General features: G+C 39.3%; 2 protein-coding genes across 2 annotated transcripts in view; one reads left to right on the top strand and one right to left on the bottom strand.

Annotated features, from left to right (window-relative positions):
• LOC120430033 (bifunctional heparan sulfate N-deacetylase/N-sulfotransferase) overlaps positions 1-25648 on the top strand; it is a 377310-nt gene that overhangs the window by 138272 nt on the left and 213390 nt on the right. The gene's annotated exons all lie outside the window — the stretch shown is intronic.
• On the bottom strand, positions 23295-25445 carry LOC120430057 (polyserase-2-like). Its single transcript, XM_052710866.1, has 4 exons — positions 24485-25445; positions 24258-24423; positions 23962-24206; positions 23295-23908 (listed from the first exon to the last, which is right to left on the bottom strand). Exons 1-4 carry the CDS (start codon positions 25443-25445, stop codon positions 23487-23489), a joined length of 1794 nt encoding a protein of 597 aa, XP_052566826.1. The 3' UTR covers positions 23295-23486.

The following is a 25648-nucleotide window of genomic DNA, read 5'->3' as shown; positions in this document are numbered from 1 at the left end:
TGGCCACAATCCGGAGTGGCCGGAGGCCCCGCGGATGTTCCAATGGGGGGACATTTGCCGGATCGTAAGAGTTGGGGCAATATGGGTATCAAACTTTATGGTTTTTGATACTGGGCATGAAATTTGACATTTCGGCAGTAGTGGCCACAATCCGGAGTGGCCGGAGGCCCCGCGGATGTTCCAATGGGGGGACATTTGCCGAACCGTAAGAGTTGGGGCAATATGGGTATCAAACTTTATGGTTTTTGATACTGGACATGAAATTTGACATTTCGGCAGTAGTGGCCACAATCCGGAGTGGCCGGAGGCTCCGCGGATGTTCCGATGGGTGGACATTTGCCGAACCGTAAGAGTTGGGGCAATATGGGTATCAAACTTTATGGTTTTTGATACTGGACATGAAATTTGACATTTTGGCAGTAGTGGCCACCACCTGGAGTGGCCGGAGGCCCCGGGGATGTTCCGATAAGGGGACATTTGCTGGACCGTAAGAGTTGGGGCAATATGGGTATCAAACTTTATGGTTTTTGCTACTGGACATGAAATTTGACATTTTGGCAGTAGTGGCCACAATCCGGAGTGGCCAGCGGCCCCGCGGATGTTCCGATGGGGGGACATTTGCCGGACCGTAAGAGTTGGGGCAATATGGGTATCAAACTTAACGGTTTTGATACCGGACATGAAATTTGACATTTCGGCAGTAGTGACCACAATCCGGAGTGGCCGGAGGCCCCGCGGATGTTCCAATGGGGGGACATTTGCCGAACCGTAAGAGTTGGGGCAATATGGGTATCAAACTTTATGGTTTTTGATACTGGACATGAAATTTGACATTTCGGCAGTAGTGGCCACAATCCGGAGTGGCCGGAGGCTCCGCGGATGTTCCGATGGGTGGACATTTGCTGAACCGTAAGAGTTGGGGCAATATGGGTATCAAACTTTATGGTTTTTGATACTGGACATGAAATTTGACACTTTGGCAGTAGTGGCCACCACCTGGAGTGGCCGGAGGCCCCGGGGATGTTCCGATAAGGGGACATTTGCTGGACCGTAAGAGTTGGGGCAATATGGGTATCAAACTTTATGGTTTTTGCTACTGGACATGAAATTTGACATTTTGGCAGTAGTGGCCACAATCCGGAGTGGCCAGCGGCCCCGCGGATGTTCCGATGGGGGGACATTTGCCGGACCGTAAGAGTTGGGGCAATATGGGTATCAAACTTAACGGTTTTGATACCGGACATGAAATTTGACATTTCGGCAGTAGTGACCACAATCCGGAGTGGCCGGAGGCCCCGCGGATGTTCCAATGGGGGGACATTTGCCGAACCGTAAGAGTTGGGGCAATATGGGTATCAAACTTTATGGTTTTTGATACTGGACATGAAATTTGACATTTCGGCAGTAGTGGCCACAATCCGGAGTGGCCGGAGGCTCCGCGGATGTTCCGATGGGTGGACATTTGCTGAACCGTAAGAGTTGGGGCAATATGGGTATCAAACTTAACGGTTTTGATACCGGACATGAAATTTGACATTTCGGCAGTAGTGACCACAATCCGGAGTGGCCGGAGGCCCCGGGGATGTTCCGATGGGGGGACATTTGCCGGACCGTAAGAGTTGGGGCAATATGGGTACCAAACTTTATGGTTTTTGATACTGGACATGAAATTTGACATTTCGGCAGTAGTGGCCACAATCCGGAGTGGCCAGAGGCCCCGCGGATGTTCCGATGGGGGGACATTTGCTGGACCGTAAGAGTAGGGGCAATATGGGTATCAAACTTTATGGTTTTTGATACCGGACATGAAATTTGACATTTTGGCAGTAGTGGCCACAATCCGGAGTGGCCGGAGGCCCCGCGGATGTTCCGATGGGGGGACATTTGCTGGACCGTAAGAGTTGGGGCAATATGGGTATCAAACATTATGGTTTTTGATACTGGATATGAAATTTGACATTTCGGCAGTAGTGGCCACAATCCGGAGTGGCCGGAGGCCCCGCGGATATTCCGATGGGGGGACATTTGCCGGACCGTAAGTGTTGGGGCAATATGGGTATCAAACTTTATGGTTTTGATACTGAACATGAAATTTAACATTTCGGCAGTAGTGGCCACAATCCGGAGTGGCCGGAGGCCCCGCGGATGTTCCGATGGGGGGACATTTGCCGGACCGTAAGAGTTGGGGCAATATGGGTATAAAACTTTATGGTTTTTGATACTGGATATGAAATTTGATATTTTGGCAGTAGTGGCCACAATCCGGAGTGGCCGGAGGTCGCGCGGATGTTCCGATGGGGGGGGGGGACATTTGCCGAACCGTAAGAGTTGGGGCAATATGGGTATTAAACTTTATGATTTTTGATACTGGACATAAAAAGTTGCATTTGGCCATTATCTGAAACTAAGCAGTTAAAATATATTGCTTATTAGGCAGGAAGTAATAAATAGATTACTGCGATGCACATTTTTTTATGCCACTGCGAAAATCTGTTTCTGGAAATTTAAAATAACTATCACGTAATCATTAAGAGCCCTGTAAGGGTAGTTTTTATTGTCTGCTGTTCAAATTTCCTTTACTGCCGCCGATTGCTTGCAACAGCCCTGCAAAAACATTCCCGCATCTTGGTAACTTTCGAGTGGTGAAGGAAAGTAAATTGATTTCACTTCGATTTCTATTTCAGCTCCACTTGCAATTTCCGTCCCCTTAGTTCGATAGGACGGTTATTATAAGGGGGGAATTTGGACCGGACATTCTAATCGAAAATTTCAACAATCATCTTGCAAAGTTCTTTGTCATACTGGTCATGTGTAACATAACCACCTGCACCTTTTTTCTATTCTTTTGGTAAATGTATCCACGTTGTTTTGTAAAACAATGATCTAAATAATTTAAAAAAGCTGACTCAATTTTCACTAGTAATTTTTTTTTTTCTAATTTTTGTCTGTGAAATCGTAACAGGATCAAGTTCAGATTACTATATTTGTTGATTTATCAGTTTGATTGGTTCTATTCTAGGTTTAGGTTGTAGCTTGTAGATCATATAGATTGCGTAAAATTTGTACTCTAGCGATTTATAAGACATTTTTGATAACTTTTTTTTAAGATTAAAGGAAGCTCTTACTAAAGTGTTTTTCGGTGTATCTTTAGCAAAGTTCTTCATCCATTAAATAAATGCATCGAATTCTGTTAATTTGATGCGATTCAAAAATGTGATCTTCTACAACAGAATATGCATTGCTCACCATCTTTTTTTTGGTGATCAGAAAACAAATGATTTGTATTACACTTTGTATGACAAAAACGATTTTGACAAATTTTACCGTTTTTTCTCTTTTACTTTTTTTCTTTTGTTTTCGTAGACCAAAAGTGCCAACTTTTGAGTAATAGGGAATGAAGGACGAAGTGTTTGTGGACAATTAAGACTACGGTACAGACTCGATTATTCGAAGTTTGATTATCCAAAGGTTTGTATGGGACTTCGGATAATCAAATCACATACAAAATTTATTTTTTTCCAGATTTTTTTGTTTATTGGATTTCAAAACTCATTCAAGCTTTCGACTCAATTTCAGTCAAAATTTAATAGTTATTTGTCTAAAAAATACCAAATGCATTTTTCAATATTTCACAATCCACATATCGGATTTATTTTTGGCGTAGGACTACGTCTTATTCGAAGGTTCTGGGGTGCCATACATAATTGGAATTAGTAATTTTATTCCATTAATCTATTTAAAGTATCTAGTTATTTCTTCAAAATTAAGATATGGAAAACCCAATGTCAACACATCAAAATTTACGTAGTCCTACGCCATTCCGGTTATGTCTGTGACATAACTACTTTGACTTTTTTTTTATCACTTTTGAGTAGTTTTGGGGTCATTCTTAAGTTTTATAATCAAAAATAAGACAGAACGTTACCTAATCCACCGTAGGGTGGTTGATGCCTTCCTCACAATAACAGATAGTTTTGGTTTTGGTATAATAAAAATTTTCAACCTACAAATGATAGGGTCAGCAGATTTACAATGTTTAAAATGCATATAGTATCCTTTCCCCGAAGGAGCAACAGGGCGAACGGAAGCTGTACAGCGAGTTCGATCTGTGGGCCATTTATCGAGAATATAGAGTTCGCTTGAGGCAGTGCAAGACACCCGAGGAACAGATTGATGTGATCGCACACTTGTTGACACATGGCGCGGGAAAATGATCATCTTTTTTTATTATTTTTTCTATTATCGTTCCTCGGTCCTAACCTGGTCGCAGCACTTAAAAGGACCTAATAAAAAAAAGTTATGAAAAAAACATATATATCTATAGAATCCTTTGACAGGCTTTTTAATTATCCAACAATGGATCACATTATCGACCCGGATTCCATTTTCATCGAAATATCTGAGATCTGCCCTCCAAAAAGTGTATAAATAACACATAAGTGCTCATAACTTTTAATAAGATTGTCTGTACTTTGATCAGTTCATCAAAAAAAATCAAACCATCCACATTAACGACCCCGGGTCTTTTGTGGTCTCTATTACAAGTTTCTGCTCGAACCTAGGAGTCTGAAGGCTTGAATGGGGAGAGCACCCAAACCTCTTTCTACTCCAAGGAACCTTCCACCCCAGTGTTTGAACTGACGACCTTTGCGAGTCCAACCGCCTTCAGCGATTCCACCGGAGTAGGCTTGGTTTGGTGTGTTGTTTGTACTTATGGCATGGAGACGACTCCTACACCTGGAATGACTTAACGGCCCAACAACCAAGGCCAGGACCGACATTTTACTTCCTCATCCGATGGAAGGTTGCAACAGATGGGAATCGAACCCAGAATCATCCGCTTACAAAGCGGACAGCGTAACCATTCGGCCACGCACTGTCATCAGTTCATATGACTTTCAATTATCTAACTACGACGGGTCGCATGATGGACCCGGACACTTGCCGGACACCATTTTCATCGAAATATCTGAGATCCGGACTCCAAAAAGTGTACAAATAACACGTTTGAGTGTACATTATAACTTTTGATAGGTTAATTAGATCTTCGATTTTCATTGGAAAGGTTGTAACCTATCGCTTGTACGTAGTACAATCTCTGGTTACAATGCTTCGCATAATCCTGTCAAACTGAACCGTAGGGACAAGTTAGGACATTGTAACTAACCATTACACTTTAACAACATAAAAACAAACACACAAGCTATCCCTTCGGCAAGCACGACTCACATCTCTATTGCGTCAATTTCGAAATACGCAAACAAAAGCTTAAAATTTTATAAAAGGGACTTCTTCATTTTGAATCGTCCTCATTTGCCGCTACCGACTAGAATCCGTTACACATATTCTAGTCTCATCTGTAAAAATCTTGTAATTTATAGTGCAGTGAAATTGTTATTAGTGTTGAATGTTAACAGCATTCCAGTAGCCGCGAAATGGTAATTTAGTGTCTTTAACTATGTGAGTTGTGTCTAAAGAGTGTCTTTTATTGTTAATTTAGTGTCAGGGAGTTGGTCCCAACAATTCACCATCCAAACTAAACGCAAAGGACCGCGCTCAACGTCAAAAGAGGTCGTTTGGTTGGTGGTGCATGGAGTGTCACAAATAGTGGTAATTATTAATCAATTGTAAGATCTGCACAAAACGCTAGAAATGAACTCCTTTCCAGAACCTCCAAGTTGGCAAAGCGCGCCAACCCGAGAATTCTGTAGAGCGCAATGGCGGAGGCCATCCGGTGAGTTCATTGTTTAACCACTAGACACGAAAGCACAAGTACTAAAATAAACCTTAAACACTGTACAGGTTTTTTTCTACCAAAGACAAAGACACAAAACCAAAGACACCAAAACCGTTGCTGCGCCAGGCCTGGCCGGAGGAAGATCCTCCGACTTGACTCGACCACCGCGGGATACACTAGAACACACGAACACACACACACATGGTTAGGTTAGTTTTAAAACGACGAAAAACAATAAATTAGGACAGTTAAATGCAATAAACATGACTTTTTCCATAACCCAAAGCGACGATCTTTTGTGATTCTTTTTGCCAGGACAGTGCGATTAGCTGAATCGAACCAGGATTGTGAAAGGGTAGGTACAATTCTCCTTCCCCACGTCAAATGTGAGCAGTTGCAGATCTTTACATCTCTCTCTCATCTCCAAGAGTCTCAAGTTCTGGTTTTTATTTAATTTTTAATTAATGAACTAGTGGTGGTTATTGCCCCCTAGTTCGTTATTACAAGGTCTTTTAAATACCTTTCTAAAAATGTATAACATGACGGGTTTTCTTGAAAAAAAAAAAACACCCTTTAACGATCTTCCGGCCTTTCCTCAAAATGTTTTTTTAGCTAAACATTTGAAGTGCTTAACTGAACTTCATAATTTTTAATAGGAACTTATGGAACCCCAAGACGGATCGAATGAGACCAAAACGATTAAAATCGGTTCATCCAATGCTGAGATAATTGAGTGACAATTTTTCGGTGCACATATCTACATCCAAACACACAGACATTTGTTAAGTTTTTGATTCTGAGTCGATATGTATACGTGAAGGTGAGTCTAGGAGCTCTATTAAAAAGTTCAGTTTTCGAGTGATTTTATAGCATTTACATTCAATAATGCACAAAGAAAGCGTTATTAATTTTTTTCTTTTTTATTTTTTTTTTGGTTTTTGTGGAAAAAGATTAAGGAGAGTGGGGAGGATTATCTCTAATTGAATGTTTTTTTATTTGAAAATTAATGACCATCCTTGTCTGTCACTGAAAAACATATTTAACAGTGCGGATGTGAAAATTCTCTACCATTTTCTTTTTTCTTTGTGTTGACCTTTCAATTTCTATTTGATACCTAATTTGATTTTTCTATCAACTGTATCTTGTAAATTCCTTTCCAATTTTCCATGTAAAACTAACTTTTGCAATATATATTTTTTTTAATCTGAGTTACCAATAACACAACTACCTAATATTTGAAGAGAACCAAATAAAACAACTGCAATTTGCTTAAAACATCTCAATAATCTGATGACTTTTTTTATGTTAACAAATTGTTTTTTGGTTAGGGAGGGAAAATTAAAAATATAATTTTCAAGCACTTGGAATATAAAAAAAAATGGATCCACTCTTCATAATTCGTCGTGTCCTACAATATTTTTTCAAACAGTGCAGTACACAGTGCTCAGGCAAAAGTTATAGCCAGAAATAATTTAAAAACGTGTTTTATAATAGTAGTGTATGCAAACAACTTTAACTCTTGACATAATCTCTTTGAAAAAAGAATCACAATTTCCATCCTACAAATTGTGCTTCCATTTCCCAGCAACTTGTATCCGGGTGAAATAAACTATCCCCCAACAAAATACCCGCAAGTCGGGCCACTTTATACCAGAGCGCTTAGTCGTCCTTGCTGGGGGACCAAAAAAAAAAACCTTCCCCTCCAGGATAAAAAGCGCCGCCCCCTTTCGCTCCAACAACCAGCGCGCGCGCAACAACTCGTTGGCCACTCGAATTAGAATGCGAAAATTGCGACCATTTTTCAGCCATATTTATAGCAGGCAAAAGCCCCGGCAAGTGGCCGAGTCGTCGCATATTTCAAAATTCTGGCGAGGCCACTTCTGGGCCCCGGTTGCCACACATAAGAAGATTATGCACCACCCTGCTGCTGCTGCTGCTGCGAGGGAAGGGGAGGAATATTTGCCTTTCGATTTTCCAACATCACCAGCAGAGCCAGCAGGGAGAGGTCCGGAAGTTTATGGAGTGGAAAACCCCGGGACCTCGGGTTGGTATAAAAGCTGCTGCCAGCCGGCCGCCGGGGTTGCGTTTTTCGGATGCGAGAGAGGATGCCATTTTTGCGATACACTTTTTAATAGAGAATATAAAACAGGATTTGCTTGTCTATGAAATGCAGTTTCGGTTGGTTGGTTCTGTTTGGAGGATTTTTTTTTCACCATGTTGGCAGCTTCCGGGGAAAGCATTTCCTGCAGGGGGGTGGTCACTGTTGAGGAGGAAATTGTGGATTTTAACGACAAATTTGTTTTTTTTTGTGGTGTTGATTTATGGTATTGCGAGATCGATATTAGCATGTCAAAAAAATATGAAACGCGTGGGGTTTACATCATTACTTTACCCGCAATCCATATTTTGTTACTTTGGGTCAGTTCTGAGAAAAGATTCAAATTCAGCAACAAAATTTTTGTTAGGGTGGTATTTTCATTAATAACACTACTCGACAAAACAAAACTTGTGTCAAGGGATTGACGATATCTCATCGGTTCCTCAGAGAAAAGGCATCCCCGAATCCGATGCAATCGACAGAATTTGATTTTATGTCCACGCGGACTGACGAGAAGCTGGTAAATTTTTGAACATAAAAAAATCGAACAATTTAAAAAAAACTTGCGTCTCCTCCCAACTATATGAGCCATCTACAAAAATATGGAGGCGCCTGGTGCATAGCCATTTCCTTTAAGCACAACGGAAACAACCAATACAAATGTATAAAAAAGTTGTCAAGTTCGGGGGGTCCACAGCTAGCATTTTTTGTACGATTATAAAAATAAATATTAAAAGTTTAAAATTAAAATATTTGAAAAACATTTTTTTTAAATATATTTGTTTACTAAAATTTTATGTTACTCAAAGGTCTATAGGTACTTCGGGATGTCCATGGTAATCCAAGGACTCCCTAGAGTTAAGATCTATGAGTCTACCGCCGTAACAAGCAAGAGGTCGTCGGATTTTGACCCCGGATCATGTGAGTATAGCATCAGTGGATATGGTAGACTACTATATGAATGTAATGGGATGTACATGGTCATCCAAGGACTCCCTGGAGTTAAGATCTATGAGTCTACCGCCGTAACAAGCAAGAGGTCGTCGGATTTTGACCCCGGATCATGTGCGTATAGCATCAGTGGATATGGTAGACTACTATATGAATGTAATGGGATGTACATGGTCATCCAAGGACTCCCTGGAGTTAAGATCTACGAGTCTACCGCCGTAACAAGCAAGAGGTCGTCGGATTTTGACCCCGGATCATGTGCGTATAGCACCAGTGGATATGGTAGACTACTATATGAATGTAATGGGATGTACATGGTCATCCAAGGACTCCCTGGAGTTAAGATCTATGAGTCTACTGCCGTAACAAGCAAGAGGTCGTCGGATTTTGACCCCGGATCATGTGCGTATAGCATCAGTGGATATGGTAGACTACTATATGAATGTAATGGGATGTACAAGGTCATCCAAGGACTCCCTGGAGTTAAGATCTATGAGTCTACCGCCGTAACAAGCAAGAGGTCGTCGGATTTTGACCCCGGGTCATGTGCGTATAGCATCAGTGGATATGGTAGACTACTATATGAATGTAATGGGATGTACATGGTCATCCAAGGACTCCCTGGAGTTAAGATCTATGAGTCTACTGCCGTAACAAGCAAGAGGTCGTCGGATTTTGACCCCGGATCATGTGCGTATAGCATCAGTGGATATGGTAGACTACTATATGAATGTAATGGGATGTACATGGTCATCCAAGGACTCCCTGGAGTTAAGATCTACGAGTCTACCGCCGTAACAAGCAAGAGGTCGTCGGATTTTGACCCCGGAACATGTGAGTATAGCATCAGTGGATATGGTAGACTACTATATGAATGTAATGGGATGTCCATGGTCATCCAAGGACTCCCTGGAGTTAAGATCTATGAGTCTACCGCCGTAACAAGCAAGAGGTCGTCGGATTTTGACCCCGGTCATGTGCGTATAGCATCAGTGGATATGGTAGACTACTATATGAATGTAATGGGATGTACAAGGTCATCCAAGGACTCCCTGGAGTTAAGATCTACAAGTCTACTGCCGTAACAAGCAAGAGGTCGTCGGATTTTGACCCCGGATCATGTGAGTATAGCATCAGTGGATATGGTAGACTACTATATGAATGTAATGGGATGTACATGGTCATCCAAGGACTCCCTGGAGTTAAGATCTATGAGTCTACCGCCGTAACAAGCAAGAGGTCGTCGGATTTTGACCCCGGATTATGTGCGTATAGCATCAGTGGATATGGTAGACTACTATATGAATGTAATGGGATGTACATGGTCATCCAAGGACTCCCTGGAGTTAAGATCTACAATCGATGTAAAGTTATCGAAATATTTAAGTTTGAACGATGAACAAAAGTCCTTGCTTACCACTTTAGCCAAACGGCGACCTCTTTTTTGTTACGGCGGTAAACTTGTAGATCTTAACTCCAGGGAGCCCAACACATTTATATAGTAGTCTACCATATCCACTGATGCTATACGCACATGATCCGGGGTCAAAAGCCGATGACCTCTTGTTTGTTACGGCGGTAGACTCGTAGATCTTAACTCCAGGGAGTCCTTGGATGACCATGGACATCCCATTACATTCATATAGTAGTCTACCATATCCACTGGTGCTATACGCACATGATCCGGGGTCAAAATCCGACGACCTCTTGCTTGTTACGGCGGTAGACTCATAGATCTTAACTCCAGGGAGTCCTTGGATGACCATGTACATCCCATTACATTCATATAGTAGTCTACCATATCCACTGGTGCTATACGCACATGATCCGGGGTCAAAATCCGACGACCTCTTGCTTGTTACGGCGGTAGACTCGTAGATCTTAACTCCAGGGAGTCCTTGGATGACCATGTACATCCCATTACATTCATATAGTAGTCTACCATATCCACTGATGCTATACGCACATGATCCGGGGTCAAAATCCGACGACCTCTTGCTTGTTACGGCGGTAGACTCATAGATCTTAACTCCAGGGAGTCCTTGGATGACCATGGACATCCCATTACATTCATATAGTAGTCTACCATATCCACTGATGCTATACTCACATAATCCGGGGTCAAAATCCGACGACCTCTTGCTTGTTACGGCGGTAGACTCGTAGATCTTAACTCCAGGGAGTCCTTGGATGACCATGTACATCCCATTACATTCATATAGTAGTCTACCATATCCACTGATGCTATACTCACATGATCCGGGGTCAAAATCCGACGACCTCTTGCTTGTTACGGCAGTAGACTCGTAGATCTTAACTCCAGGGAGTCCTTGGATGACCATGTACATCCCATTACATTCATATAGTAGTCTACCATATCCACTGGTGCTATACGCACATGACCCGGGGTCAAAATCCGACGACCTCTTGCTTGTTACGGCGGTAGACTCATAGATCTTAACTCCAGGGAGTCCTTGGATGACCTTGTACATCCCATTACATTCATATAGTAGTCTACCATATCCACTGATGCTATACGCACATGATCCGGGGTCAAAATCCGACGACCTCTTGCTTGTTACGGCGGTAGACTCGTAGATCTTAACTCCAGGGAGTCCTTGGATGACCATGTACATCCCATTACATTCATATAGTAGTCTACCATATCCACTGATGCTATACTCACATGATCCGGGGTCAAAATCCGACGACCTCTTGCTTGTTACGGCGGTAGACTCGTAGATCTTAACTCCAGGGAGTCCTTGGATGACCATGTACATCCCATTACATTCATATAGTAGTCTACCATATCCACTGATGCTATACTCACATGATCCGGGGTCAAAATCCGACGACCTCTTGCTTGTTACGGCAGTAGACTCGTAGATCTTAACTCCAGGGAGTCCTTGGATGACCATGTACATCCCATTACATTCATATAGTAGTCTACCATATCCACTGGTGCTATACGCACATGACCCGGGGTCAAAATCCGACGACCTCTTGCTTGTTACGGCGGTAGACTCATAGATCTTAACTCCAGGGAGTCCTTGGATGACCTTGTACATCCCATTACATTCATATAGTAGTCTACCATATCCACTGATGCTATACGCACATGATCCGGGGTCAAAATCCGACGACCTCTTGCTTGTTACGGCGGTAGACTCGTAGATCTTAACTCCAGGGAGTCCTTGGATGACCATGTACATCCCATTACATTCATATAGTAGTCTACCATATCCACTGATGCTATACGCACATGATCCGGGGTCAAAATCCGACGACCTCTTGCTTGTTACGGCGGTAGACTCATAGATCTTAACTCCAGGGAGTCCTTGGATGACCATGGACATCCCATTACATTCATATAGTAGTCTACCATATCCACTGGTGCTATACGCACATGATCCGGGGTCAAAATCCGACGACCTCTTGCTTGTTACGGCGGTAGACTCGTAGATCTTAACTCCAGGGAGTCCTTGGATGACCATGTACATCCCATTACATTCATATAGTAGTCTACCATATCCACTGATGCTATACGCACATAATCCGGGGTCAAAATCCGACGACCTCTTGCTTGTTACGGCGGTAGACTCATAGATCTTAACTCTAGGGAGTCCTTGGATTACCATGGACATCCCGAAGTACCCATAGACCTTTGAGAAACATAAAATTTTAGTAAACAAATATATTTAAAAAAAATGTTTTTCAAATATTTTAATTTTAAACTTTTAATATTTATTTTTATAATCGTACAAAAAATGCTAGCTGTGGACCCCCCGAACTTGACAACTTTTTTATACATTTGTATTGGTTGTTTCCGTTGTGCTTAAAGGAAATGGCTATGCACCAGGCGCCTCCATATTTTTGTAGATGGCTCATATAGTTGGGAGGAGACGCAAGTTTTTTTTAAATTGTTCGATTTTTTTATGTTCAAAAATTTACCAGCTTCTCGTCAGTCCGCGTGGACATAAAATCAAATTCTGTCGATTGCATCGGATTCGGGGATGCCTTTTCTCTGAGGAACCGATGAGATATCGTCAATCCCTTGACACAAGTTTTGTTTTGTCGAGTAGTGTAATTAGACATTTTCATAAAAAATATTTAGGAACATGGAAGAAATGGTAATCGCTACTATTAAAAGTATCTTATAGGAAATTTTCTCTGCTTTTCGAAGAATCAAAGAGTTAAAGATTTTAGCAAGAAATTGCTGAGATAGTAGTTTATGCAACAAGTTGCAAAAAAAGGATTTTTTCAGCACGAGTCGTACATTTATCCAACTAGGTTCACCGAGATGGATAAATACGAAGAGTGCTAAAAAAATCATGTTTTGCAACGCGTTCCATACAACATTTTTTGCAATTCTAAAAAACACACACTGAGTGAAATTTTATATCAAATTTTCATGTATTTTGTCAATAAATCGTTTAAATAAAAAAAAATGTTGAAAAGTGTTACTTTTCGAACCAAGTGCTGAAAAGTTCAACTTTTCAGCACCCATTTGAGTGCTGAAAAGTAGAACTTTTCAGCATTTATTTTGAAAAGTGTTGCTATTCGATTCTGTTATTTTTGGTACAAAAAAGTAGGCTATTTCGTCGTTCAAGAATCACAGGAAAAGTAAGTAGTTTCACGACGGAATTGCTAAAAATAATTTGTAAAAACATAAAAATAACGTACAATTATTTGAAAACAATTTAATATGCTTTTTCCTTTGTTATATTTTAACAATATTAAATCTGTTTAAAACTATTTATAGATTTTTTTAAGAATTTCAATTAACAATATGAAGTTTTTGATTTTTTTTCTTGAAAAGTTAGAGTTTTGTTATTGATTGAAATGTTTAAAATTAAAAAAAAAAGTGATATTCAGATGTGTGTTATTGACTTGTTATTACAATTTTTTTTTTGTTTTCTTGATTATGTGCTCTCTGATTATTTTTAGCAAGCTTCGAAAGAAGGAGACAATAATTAAAATTAATATTTTAATTGATAATTGATTTCAATATTTATTTCAAACCAAAATATTTTCATTTATTATTCCATCGACTGTTACTAGGGAAAATATACTTATCTTCGTCACACTGAGCTTTTTCACCTATTCTCGTCTTTTGTAGTTGGCCGCTATTCAAACAACATTTTCTGTTACATAAAAATAAGTGTATTGCTTGCTCACTTTCATTTGAACTACTTCTTACTTTGAAATATTTTAAAAAACGATTTAAGAAAGCTGTAATTCATGATCGAAGTTCTGATAAGTCGATAATATAAATAGGCTGAGAAAGAGTATTTTCCCCTATCAAGCTTTGAAATTGGCTCCAGATCATACATTTAAACCTATGTTTCTTGTTATTAACTAAATTCAACTTTCTGCATATTTCTTTAGTCCTTTAGATGTGACCCATATTATATAATACGACCAAAAAAATTAAAAATTCCAAAACTAGGCTCAAATATTCGTATGGCCATAAGAATATTCTTTCCATAATTAACTAATTTTTTTTTAAGGTTCAGGCCTAAAATGATCAAAGAAATCACTAAACATTCTAAAAATGCCTTCCTGTAAGAATTTTATATTTGAGCAATTCTCTACGAAATCAGCCGATTTCGACCATTTTTATTTGTTTTGTGCTTTTTATTTGGTTTAAATTTTATGGGGACCTTTCCTATGACCAAAGAAGTTATTTTGTGTCATTGGTTCACCCATTCAAGTCTTCATACAATTTCGACAGCTGTCCATACAAAAATGGTACGTAAATACTCGAAAATCTGTAACTTTTGTGTGAAATTTCTGTTTGATTTGGTGTCTTCGGCAAAGTTGTAGGTATTGTTTAGGACTATTGAAAAAAGGTACACGGAAAAAATTGCCGATTTTTTATCTATTTTTTTACAACAGCTCAATTTCCGAAAATAAAAAATATTTTTTGTTTTTGTGGTTTTTTATATGTTTTTTGGGGAGAAAAATCCTCAACTATTTAGCCATATAGAAGTATGGTAACAATTGTTTTGAAAAAATAGTATTTTTTGGGAAAAAAAGAAGTTACATTCAAAATTTGTTTTGACTTGATTTTTCTATATAAAATTGAATTTGAAATCGAAAAGTACCGCACAGATTTTTTATTAAAGGGCCTCGTTTTTAAGGTAAAGCCACCGAAAGTTTTATTTCAGCGAAATATATGCAGTTTTACTGTTTTAAAAAATAGTGACCATGAGTGGGCCACTACCAAAAATATTTTTTTTTTAATTTCCGGTTTTTCGGAAAAAAATATTTTGAAAAAAAATTCCCTTTTCAAACGTTAGTCTTGATTAAAAAAAACATAAAATATTATTTTTCGTAAAGATCGAAAAATTTCTCGAATGTTTCATGTTTTAACATTGAAAATCGGACCATAATTTTTTTTTCTGATATCGATATTAGAAAACTTAAATTTTCCCTTTTCTTTTTCTTCAAACCGCTGCATCTCAGCAACCAGAGGTCCAATCTTCAATATCTCTTAGACAATTTTGTAGAAAATTTTCTGAAATTAAAGATGGTCACTCATGGTCAAACAAATTTTGGAATGAAATTTCTTTTTTCCCAAAAAATACTTTTTTTTTCAAAAATGTATAGCCCGGTGGCAAATTTTTTTTACCATACCTCTCTATGGCTCAAAAGTTGAGAGTTTTTGTCCCCTAAAACATATCAAAAAATCTTGTTAATAAAAAAATACGTATTTTAGGAAATTGAATTTTGTAGAAAAATAAAAATTATAAAATCGGCATTTTTTTCGTGTACCTATCATAAAGTTTGCGTCAAATAAAAAATACAACTAAAATCCATTTCCGGTTTTGGTAGAGGATTGCTCCTTTTGCCCAATAACTTGCCCGAGAATACCTCCTCTCTTCCCTCTTCCCCACAACTACTTTGCAATTTCCCCGCAACTATTGCGAATTCTCAAAAGATTCGCAGCCGTGGGTTTGCAATAAGCACTCTCCCGCGTGGGTGCGCCACCACGTGGCCCCGCTTTTTCACACGTGCCACCAGCACAAACTGCTTGCAAATTAATCGCTCCACCGGTTAAAATGCATTTTCTATTTGATTGCAAACGCACACACGGTGCGCGCCCCGTTTGAAATTTTCCATTTTCTAATGAAACGTTTTTCCACGAAAAGAGGTTTAAAAGGGGTGGTGGGGAGGTGCAAAAATTACGTAATTATACGTGATGTTTTCCACCCCTAACGCGCAAATTGTTCATCGTGCGTCAAACATTATGTCGCGTTTGGAGCCCGACGCGCAGCTGCCGCACTAAATATTGTGCGTTATTTTAATTGGAAATGCTGAAATGAAATGAATTTGACGGATGGGTTATCATTTTTTTTCCGCCCCGTTGCCGCGGCAAGCAAGGACTCAAGTGTGGTGCATTTGTGGGAATGTTTGGCGCGTTGAGGAAATTAGATTATTTAGAAAGTTTCAATTATTTTGTCATTTTTAGATTTTAGTAAGCGTTATCTCTTTAGTGAACAGATTTTTTTTCTTCTATTTTTTGAATGATTAAAATAAGTCCAAAAAGATTCCTCGTCAGCGTTTGACCCCATTTGACGAGTCGCCCCGGACGCAGATTCAGCCGTGCATAATTTATGCTCCGTTTTTCGAGCATGATCCTTTGACCTCACCCCCTCAAACAGCCCCTTCAATCATTAATGAGTGGTCAATATGCGTGCCAACTCGGTCGCGAGTGCGAAATGTGTTTGCCGTTTGTGGTTCCGCGAGGCGTGTTAAAAATCGCTCCAAATAACCGTGATGGTTCATATTTCACATTTAAATGGATTAATTTTCCTGCGGTTATGGCCGGACCCTCGCTCCAGGGAAGAGGTGCGACCGGTTTTCGGGGCTGCCATTTTTTTCGTCCACAATGGGTGGTTTTGCGGTCCAATTGGATATGCGAAAAATGCGTTTTTCTCTCGAAATTAGCCCTCAAGCTGTAATTGATGAGCGTGTTTTATTTATTTGAAGCCAATGAAAAATTGTGCAATTTGGTGTTTTCCACTAATTGAAACAATAAAGCGAAACGTTAATCAATTTCGGTGAAACATGATCAACTGATGCTTGAAATTGTGTTTTGCTTTTGCAATTACTTTTATCCTTTAAGTTTTTGATTACTGCACTACGGTTCAAACCACAATTAAAATATAATAATCATTGTTTTTGTTATATCGTTTACAATCGTTCATGGGTAATTCTCCGCCAACTCACACAGCAGGTGCCCCGACCCCTCTTCGATTTGCGTGAAACTTTGTCCTAAGGGGTAACTTTTGTCCCTGATCACGAATCCGAGGTCCGTTTTTTTGATATCTTGTGACGGAGGGACGGTACGACCCCTTCCATTTTTAAACATGCGAAACAAGAGGTGTTTTTGAACAATTTGTAGCCTGAAACGGTGATGAGATAGAAATTTGGTGTCAAAGGGACTTTTATGTAAAACTATACGCCCGATTTGATGGCGTACTCAGAAAATTTTTGAAACATGTCATTTAATGGGAAATTTAATTTACTTTTCGAATCTACATTGACTCAGAAGGGTCATTTTTTCATTTAGAACAAAAATTTTCATTTTAAAATTTTCGTGTAACTTTGCAGAGTTATTTTTTAGAGTGTAACAATGTTCTACAAAGTTGTAGGGTAAACAATTACAAAAATTTTGATATATTGACCAGGGCTGCGGAGTCGGGTCATGTTTCAAACGACTCCGACTCCGACTCCAGCTTTCTGAGATAAGCCGACTCCGACTCCGACTCCGGCTCCGGCTTTCAGCTCGAACCGACTCCGACTCCGACTCCAACTCCGGCCTACAAACTCCGGTAAAATTCCGGTTTTTTTTTATTTTCGAAAATAGTGTCCATGTTTGTTCATTCCTGAAAATATCTTAATCGAATAGTTCAGAAAATTTCCTACTATTTCGTCTAAGAAGATTTGACCACTTGTTGCTGAGATACAGCGGATAAAAGAAACAGGAAAATTGATTTTTTTAAGTCTAACCCAAACAACCCTCCATTTTCTAATGTCTATATATCAGCAGTCCGATTTTCAATATTGAAAAATGAAACATTCGTGAAATTTTCCGATCTTTTCGGAAAAATTTTTTTTTAATGAATACTAACATTTTAATTGGGCCAAACATTCTATATTTTTAGAAATGGACAATCATGGACACTATTTTAAAAATTAAAAAACCGGATTTTTCGGCAAAATTTTGATTTGAATGGATATATTTTTAAAACGGTGTACTTAATCAAAAAATGTGTAAAATACTTTTCGTTGGCAAATTCGATTTTACATCAATAATTAGGTCAGAAAATGTTAAGTACAAGTTATCAATTTTTACATAAATCATTATTTAAAAAAAATCATGACTCGTCGGCAAAGTTTTGGTTCATACTTCAGGATGGCTTGAAAAAAAAAACCAAAAAAAAACTCAAAAATTTAAAAATTTTGATTTTCTGAAATTTATTTTTTGTAAATAAAACGTAATTAAAAAATAACCAAATGTTTTGTCCGTGTACCTGTTTTTAATAGTTTTCTACAATATCTACAACTTTGCCGAAGACACCAAAACAAATAAAAAAAAATCTTGAAAAGTTAAGTTACAGATTTACGAATATTTACGTACCATTTTTATATGAACTTCTGCCAAAATTGTATTGAGATAACTACACAGAAAAAAATAATGTAAATTTGGAAGCTGTAATTATGGAAGGTTGAATATTACCTCTTTTGTGATGTAATTTTACCTCAATTTAGACTGAAAAAGTGACATTACACCAGAAAAGTGGTAAAATTACACATTTCCAGAGGTAAAATTTCACCTTTTTTCTGACATAAAAGATGTACCCCTTCCCAGATGTAATATTACCATGATTTTTTTTTCTGTGTATGAGTGAATCATTGACACAAAATGGCTTCTTGTGGGAAGGCCCCCATAAAGTTTGAGTCAAATAGCAAAAAAAAAAACAAAACAAAAAATAAAAAGGTTGAAATCAGCCGATTTCATAGAGAATTGCTCATCTGATAAATCTATTTTAAAAAAAAGAAAAAAATGGTAACGCAATGCATGCGACTTTAAAAAACTTTAAAAAAATAAGAAGTTTTATGAATTAACCTGCATTATAACAAATACTAAACAATAAAAAAAAGATAATTTTTGTTGAATTTTAGATAACTCCGACTCCGACTCCGGGTTATCAGGAATTTTCGGCTCCGACTCCGACTCCGACTCCAGCTCGTAAAATTTAGCCGCCTCCGACTCCGGCTCCGACTCCAGCTGTTCGAGTTTTGACGACTCCGACTCCGACTCCAGGTCCCCAAAAAAACCCGACTCCACCGACTCCGGCTCCGACTCCGACTCCGACTCCACAGCCCTGATATTGACATAAGGGGTTTGCTTATAAACATCACGAGTAGGGTTAGTGAAATTTCACGATTTCGCGGACAGCGTGAAATCCGCGAAATTTGGATTTTTCCGCGAAATCCCGTGAAATTTTATGTTTGTGTGAAAATGTAACGATTCTCTCAAAATAATTTATCAAACTCAAAAAGGAATAAAAATAATCTTATGAACTACTGTAGAATTAAGCGAGTGAATACTCTGGTTTAATAACTAACATAGGGTTAGTGATTTTTGACGATTTCGTGGACGGCATAAAATTCGTGAAATTTATCAATTATCTCAAATCATAACAAGTTAATAAATATTTCATCCAAAAAGACTATTTGATTAAATTTTATTAGTTTTCAATTAAAAAGCTTGAATATATATGTATGTCAAGTTGATATGAATCATTTGAAGAAATGTTCAGAGTTTTGAGGTTTTTAGAAACTAACTAAATTTAGTAATATTTTCAATCGCTATATCAAACATTTCACTGCTATTTAATTTGAAAGGTATAGTTTTGAAAGAAATTAAAAGAATCAAGCTTTGTTTTATTCAAAATAAAATGAAAAGTATTGTTTATCTTAGGAATCACATTTTAAAAACATATAATTTCCTTTGGGCCCATTTAATTTTAACTAGAAAGTTAAAAAATGCTACTTTTTTTGTTTTCTTTTGCAAAAAAATATATTATTTTTGCAAATTGATTTTAAATTTAGTTTTAGAAAAGTAAGCTAAAACCCTTAAAAATATGTTTAATGGGCTAAATGTCGCAGAAAATTCAATTTATTTTACTCATTTTGACTGGACAAGATTGTTAAATCTTACTTTGATATGAAATTCAATAAAATGAAAAATGATATAACAGAAAACATTATAGCTTTATTAGTCGAATATTATAAGATCAGTTCAGTTAATGAGAATACGCATGCCCTACAAAAAAAAAGCAAAGCAATCAACTTTAACGACCCCGGGTCTTTTGTGGTCTCTGTTGCAAGTTTCTGCTCATTTCTAGGCGTCCGAAGGTTATATGTGGTGAGTCACCCAAAACCTCTTTTACGAAAATGGACCGACGTTTTACTTCCCCATCCTATAGAAGGCGTGATCAGGCAAATCTCGTCTCGAAAAATGCCACCGGGTCCGTCTGGGATTGAACCCAGGCCATACTGGGATTTAGAGGCTACCACGCTAACCACTAAACCACCAGACCCGGACGCATGCCCTACATTTTGTTTCAAAATATATATAGAGCCCATCCATAAACCAGGAGGATTTTTTTTTGCGTCGCATTCAAATTTAGTGAAGATTTTTTTAGTTTATTGAAGAACAATATATAATGAAGCATAAATAGTAGTTTCTGTGAATTTAACATTGGATTTTCAGAGTTATTTTAATATTTTTCAAGATCCGCGAAATTTGCGTGAAATTTGGTGTTTTGAAATTGAGGTCCCCGTGAAATTTGCAATTTTTGAGCGTGAAAAATCACTAAGCCTAATCACGAGTTATCCAGGAAGGTGCTGTGTCCTATCCCTCGCCTAGACCAGACCAAAATCCATGATAAAGCTGACAGACCAAATCTGTCAGACCAAGACTGTCAGACCAAAGAGCAAAAAGTAAACAATCTTGGTCTTCGACATAGGTGCACACAAATCAAGAAAAGAAAATTTGAAAAAGAATTTTATTTTTCCAATTCAATGACTGGGTTTGGACTGCAATTGAATGGACGTCAGAAAATGATTAAACAGTGCGGCGTCCTGTACACCGACAATGAAATAAGCAGTTAAAGCCTTATTCTTTCACTTTAATTTTTGATCGCGTTTTCGGTTTACACCTGAAAAATCTTGAAATTATTTATACGGATTTGTGATTCCTCTCATTCCACCATTCCCTTGGAGTTATCGCGATTTTACAAAAAAAAAATTTTTGAAAAAGTTGGTCGTCATCGATCTTGGCCGTTCATGGTCACCCGCGAAAAACACGGACGACGAAACAACGAGAACCGCAAAAAGTAACTTTTTCAAAACTTTTTTTTTGTAAAATCGCGATAACTCGTGATGTTTATAATCAAACCCCTTATGTCTATATATCAAAATTTTTGTAATTGTCTGCTCTAAAACTTTGTAGAACATTGTTACACTCTGAAAAATAAGCCTGCAAAGTTAGAAAAAACACGAAATTTTAAAATGAAAAATTTGTTCTAAATGAAAAAATTACCCTTCTGGGTCGATGTAGATTCGAAAAGTAAAATAATTTCCCATTAAATGACATGTTTCAAAATATTTTACAGTCGAGTAAAGGAAAATGGGAGAATTTTCAAAACTTTTTTAGTGTTTTTTTTCGATGAAAAATACGTTTTTTTCGGAATTCTGAGTACGCCATCAAATCGGGCGTCTAATTTTACATAAAAGTTCCTTTGACACCAAATTTCTGTCTCATCACCGTTTCAGGCTGCAAATTATTGAAAAACACCTCTTTTTTCGCATGTTCAAAAATGGAAGGGGTCGTACCGCCCCTCCGTCACGAGATATCAAAAAACGGACCTCGGATTCGTGATCAGGGACAAAAGTTACCCCTTAGGACAAAGTTTCACGCAAATCGAAGAGGGGTCGGGGCAACTTTTCCCGATTTCGTGTGAGTTGGTAGAAAATTACCCTCATGTAATTATGAACCATGACAAACCCCCTCCTCCTCATTGGTTGATGCCTTCCACTAAAAAAACAATTCCAAAAGCTTCCAGTTTGTATATGATTACGCCTAAATGCATGCAAAAAAAACCCAAAAAGCTTTGTTCGTGTAGTTACCAAATACATCCGCAAGAGGTCGAAAGCCAATTCGGTAATTCTCCGCCAACTCACACAGCAGTTGCTACGATTTGCGTGAAACTTTGTCCTAAGGGATCACGAGTTCGAAGTCCGTTTTTTGATATCTCGTGACGGAGGGGCGGTACAACCCCTTCAATTTATGAACATGTGAAAAAGACCTGTTTTTTCAATAATTTGCAGCCTGAAACGGTCATGAGATAGAAATTTGGTATCAAAGACAATTGTATGTAAAATTGTACGCCCGATTTGATTACGTACTCAGAATTCCGAAAAAACGTATTTTTCATCGAAAAAATTCTCAATTTTTGTTAAACTGCCATTTTCCGTTACTCGACTGATTTTTTTTTAGAACATGTCAATTTAAGGGAAATTTAATGTACTTTGAATCTACATTGACCCAAAAGGGTAATTTTTTTCATTAAGATCAAAATTTTTCCTTATAGATTTCGTGTTTTTTTTCTAACTTTGCAGGGTTATTTTTAGAGTATAAAAATGTTCTACAAAGTTGTAGAGCAGACAATTAAAACAATTTTGATATAAACATAGGGGGGTTGGCTTATTAACATCACGAGTTATCGCGATTTTACGAAAATAAGTTTTGAAAAAGTTGGTCGTCGTTGATCATGGCCGTTCATGGTCACCCGCGACAGACAAGGACGACGAAACAAAGAGAAACGCAAAAAGTTTCAGAACTTTTTTTTTATAAAATCGCGATAACTCGTGATGTTTTAAGCAAACCCTTTATGTTTCTATATAAAAAAATGTAATTGTCTGCTCTAAAACTTTGTAGAACATTGTTATACTCTAAAAAATAACCCTGCAAAGTTAGAAACAATACGATATTTAAAAATGAACATTTTTGTTCTAAATGAAAAAAATACCCGTCTGGGTCAATGTAGATTGTAAAAGTACATTAAATTTCTCTTAAAATGACATGTTCCAAAATTTTTACAGTCGAGTAACGGAAAAAGGCAAAGTTTTTAAAACTTTATTAGTATTTTTTTCGATGAAAAATACGTTTTTTCGGAATTCTGAGTACGCCATCAAATTGGGCGTCTTTTTTTACATAAAAATCCCTTTGACACCAAATTTCTATCTCATCACCATTTCAGGCTGCAAATTATTGAAAAACACCTCATTTTTCGCATGTTCAAAAATGGATGGAGTCGCCACTCCGTCACGAGATATCAAAAAACGGACCTCGGATGCGTGATCAGGGACAAAAGTTACCCCTTTAAACAAAGTTTCAAGTTGGTAGAGAATTACCCATTTGTTAAAGGTTTCAATATCCAACAAAACCGTTTGTTTGTATAACTATTGAATAACTAACGGAAAATTTACAATTTTCAACACCTAGATATATTACCCGAATCTGGATCGAATGGAACAAATTCGGCGAAAATTCGTTCAGTAATAGCCGAGAAATCAATTGCAAATTTGTATCCACAAACTTCATTTTTGACCCACAACTCAATCCTCATAATCGTAATCCTCATCCATCGGCGCCACCCCACTGTCGTCCTCCGGGTCCAACTCGGCCGGAACCGTTTCGTTGGCCCACACCTGTTGCTCGATCCAGTCCAGGTACGCCGTCACCCGCGAGTACACGTTGGTGAAGCGAACAGTCCGCTGCGACCCGCCCTTATCGTGCGGTATCAAAACGTTCGTCACCCCAATCTGCGTAAACATACAGCTGCGCGTGTTGACCGTCTGCAGTGGACCGCCAACGATGCCGCTCCAGAAGAAGGTGCTGCCCTCGTACCGATCGGTGGCGCACAGCTCCATGCTGCTGATGGCGTACTTACGGTGGGTTTGCCTAACCGTTGCGTTGCACTGCTCGTTGGAAATGACCCAGTTTTCGACACTTTCGTAAAAGTTGTAGTCGACGGCAGCTGGAGGAAGGATTACGTTAGCATTTTGATTACGGGGTATTCCCGGATCTTACATTTTCCACTGTATCCGTTCAGGAGCAGTGTATCGTACAGATTCTCGGTAGCCGGGTTGGCTAGGCAAGCCGGAAACATTCCCTTCGTAAATGTCAAAGCAGAGCTCAGTTCCAGCAGCAGCACCTGGTGACGGAGTGTTTCCGGATCGTAACCCGGGTGAGGAATCTCCCGGACGATCTTCTTATCTGGTTGATTGCCAACGCGCACCCACAGATCGTCCCTGTCGACTTCCGATATGTAAATGCTGGACACGACTTTGTTAGTTACGTTACAACAATTGTAGAAACCGACTTACTCGAGCAAGCTTGGAGCCTTTGTCAGAACGAACTTCTCACTGATAATACTTCCACTGGCGATGTGACGCTGGGTTCGGTCAACGATAGCCACCGTATGAGGAGATCGCGAATTGTAGCATACACCGTTCTGACGCTTGCGAGCAAATTTGCCGTACTCTCGACACTCTTAAATAAAAATCTCTTTCTCAAGCATCAGTTCAAACTCTCTGATCACCTCAAAACTTACTAAATTCACTGATCCGCTTGGGAAAAACTTCCGATGTTCCGTCCCCTCCGGTTCTTCGCTTGATCCACTCGTAGAAGAACGCTACGTTTGTAAACACCACGTACTTCCCAACGTCACAGCTACCTCTTTCGTTCTTACCGGAAAAGGACGTAATCCCGCGTAGCTCCCATCGATCACCTTCGAGAATGTACACACCACCGCCGCTATCGCCTCGACACACGCTGGTGCCTGCAAGCAACAAAAAATCAGCTAAAGAACACTTAATGCTCCCAGACGCACCGTTCCGATCGCTTGCACAGAAAACTGCTGCCGAAGCGAAGCGACCATACAGCTCCGGATCACTATGGACGCACTCCGTGATGTTCACGATCGCCATCGACGCGGTCTTCAACTCCTTGGAAATCGCCAAACTTTCCGTCTCTCCAAATCCAGCCACCCAACCACGCCTCCCTGCCAGATCTTCACCCCGGGACCGTTGGATACCTTCGGTGCAGATTGGAATCACCAACTCCGAGTATCGAACGGCACCGGCCAGCACCAGCAGCGCGATGTCGTTTCGATTTGTTACAAACTGTTCATGCACGTGAATCCTGCTGACATTCATGATCTGCGCCTGCCCATGGTACTCGTCCAGATGGTTCTTTCCCAGCTGGACCGAAACAAAGCTGGCGTCCAGAACCCGTTTGTTCTTCCCAATGACGCAGTGAGCCGATGTCAGTACGTGGTGCTGATCGATCAGCGTTCCGCCGCACTTGTAGTCCTCGCCGTGATACAAGGCTGCGTGCCACGGCCATTGCCCAAGTTCGGCTGTACGACCCTCGTAGATCAACGGTACACCGAAACGCTTCCGGATACCGCAGCGGAATCGAGCGTTCTCGGTACTAAAGCTTCCGTCGTCCGCTAGGGCGAACTGGAACGCGTTGACACTCCACAGAATTACGCCGAGTACGCAGAGGTTCATCACGCTCCAGCGTTAGAACGAAACTGACTTGGGTGAGGTTTCGGTGCTTATCAACACTGAACAAGACGAATTTAATTTTAGCTTGTTTGTGATAACTATGGTGTGAAATGGAACGTCATAAAGTTTGAAAGTAATCTGACACAGGCCGTACAGTGCAGTGTTTTCGGCTTTCCATGTGGTACGAGCTTCTAGACCTAACTTCA

This window comes from Culex pipiens, chromosome 3 (genome assembly GCF_016801865.2).
Source record: "Culex pipiens pallens isolate TS chromosome 3, TS_CPP_V2, whole genome shotgun sequence".
Classification (NCBI taxonomy): domain Eukaryota; kingdom Metazoa; phylum Arthropoda; class Insecta; order Diptera; family Culicidae; genus Culex; species Culex pipiens.
Note: the sequence above shows the minus strand (reverse complement) of the source record. Positions and strands in the feature narration are given on the sequence as shown.

Excerpts from the sequence above, each read along its gene's own strand:
- LOC120430057 (XM_052710866.1), bottom strand. The coding sequence starts at position 25,445 with ATGAACCTCTGCGTACTCGGCGTAATTCTGTGGAGTGTCAACGCGTTC. Across the intron at positions 24,207-24,257 it reads AAGGCTCCAAGCTTGCTCGA|CATTTACATATCGGAAGTCG; the intron begins GTAAGTCGGTTT and ends AGTCGTGTCCAG. Across the intron at positions 23,909-23,961 it reads GAACGGATACAGTGGAAAAT|CTGCCGTCGACTACAACTTT; the intron begins GTAAGATCCGGG and ends TCCTTCCTCCAG.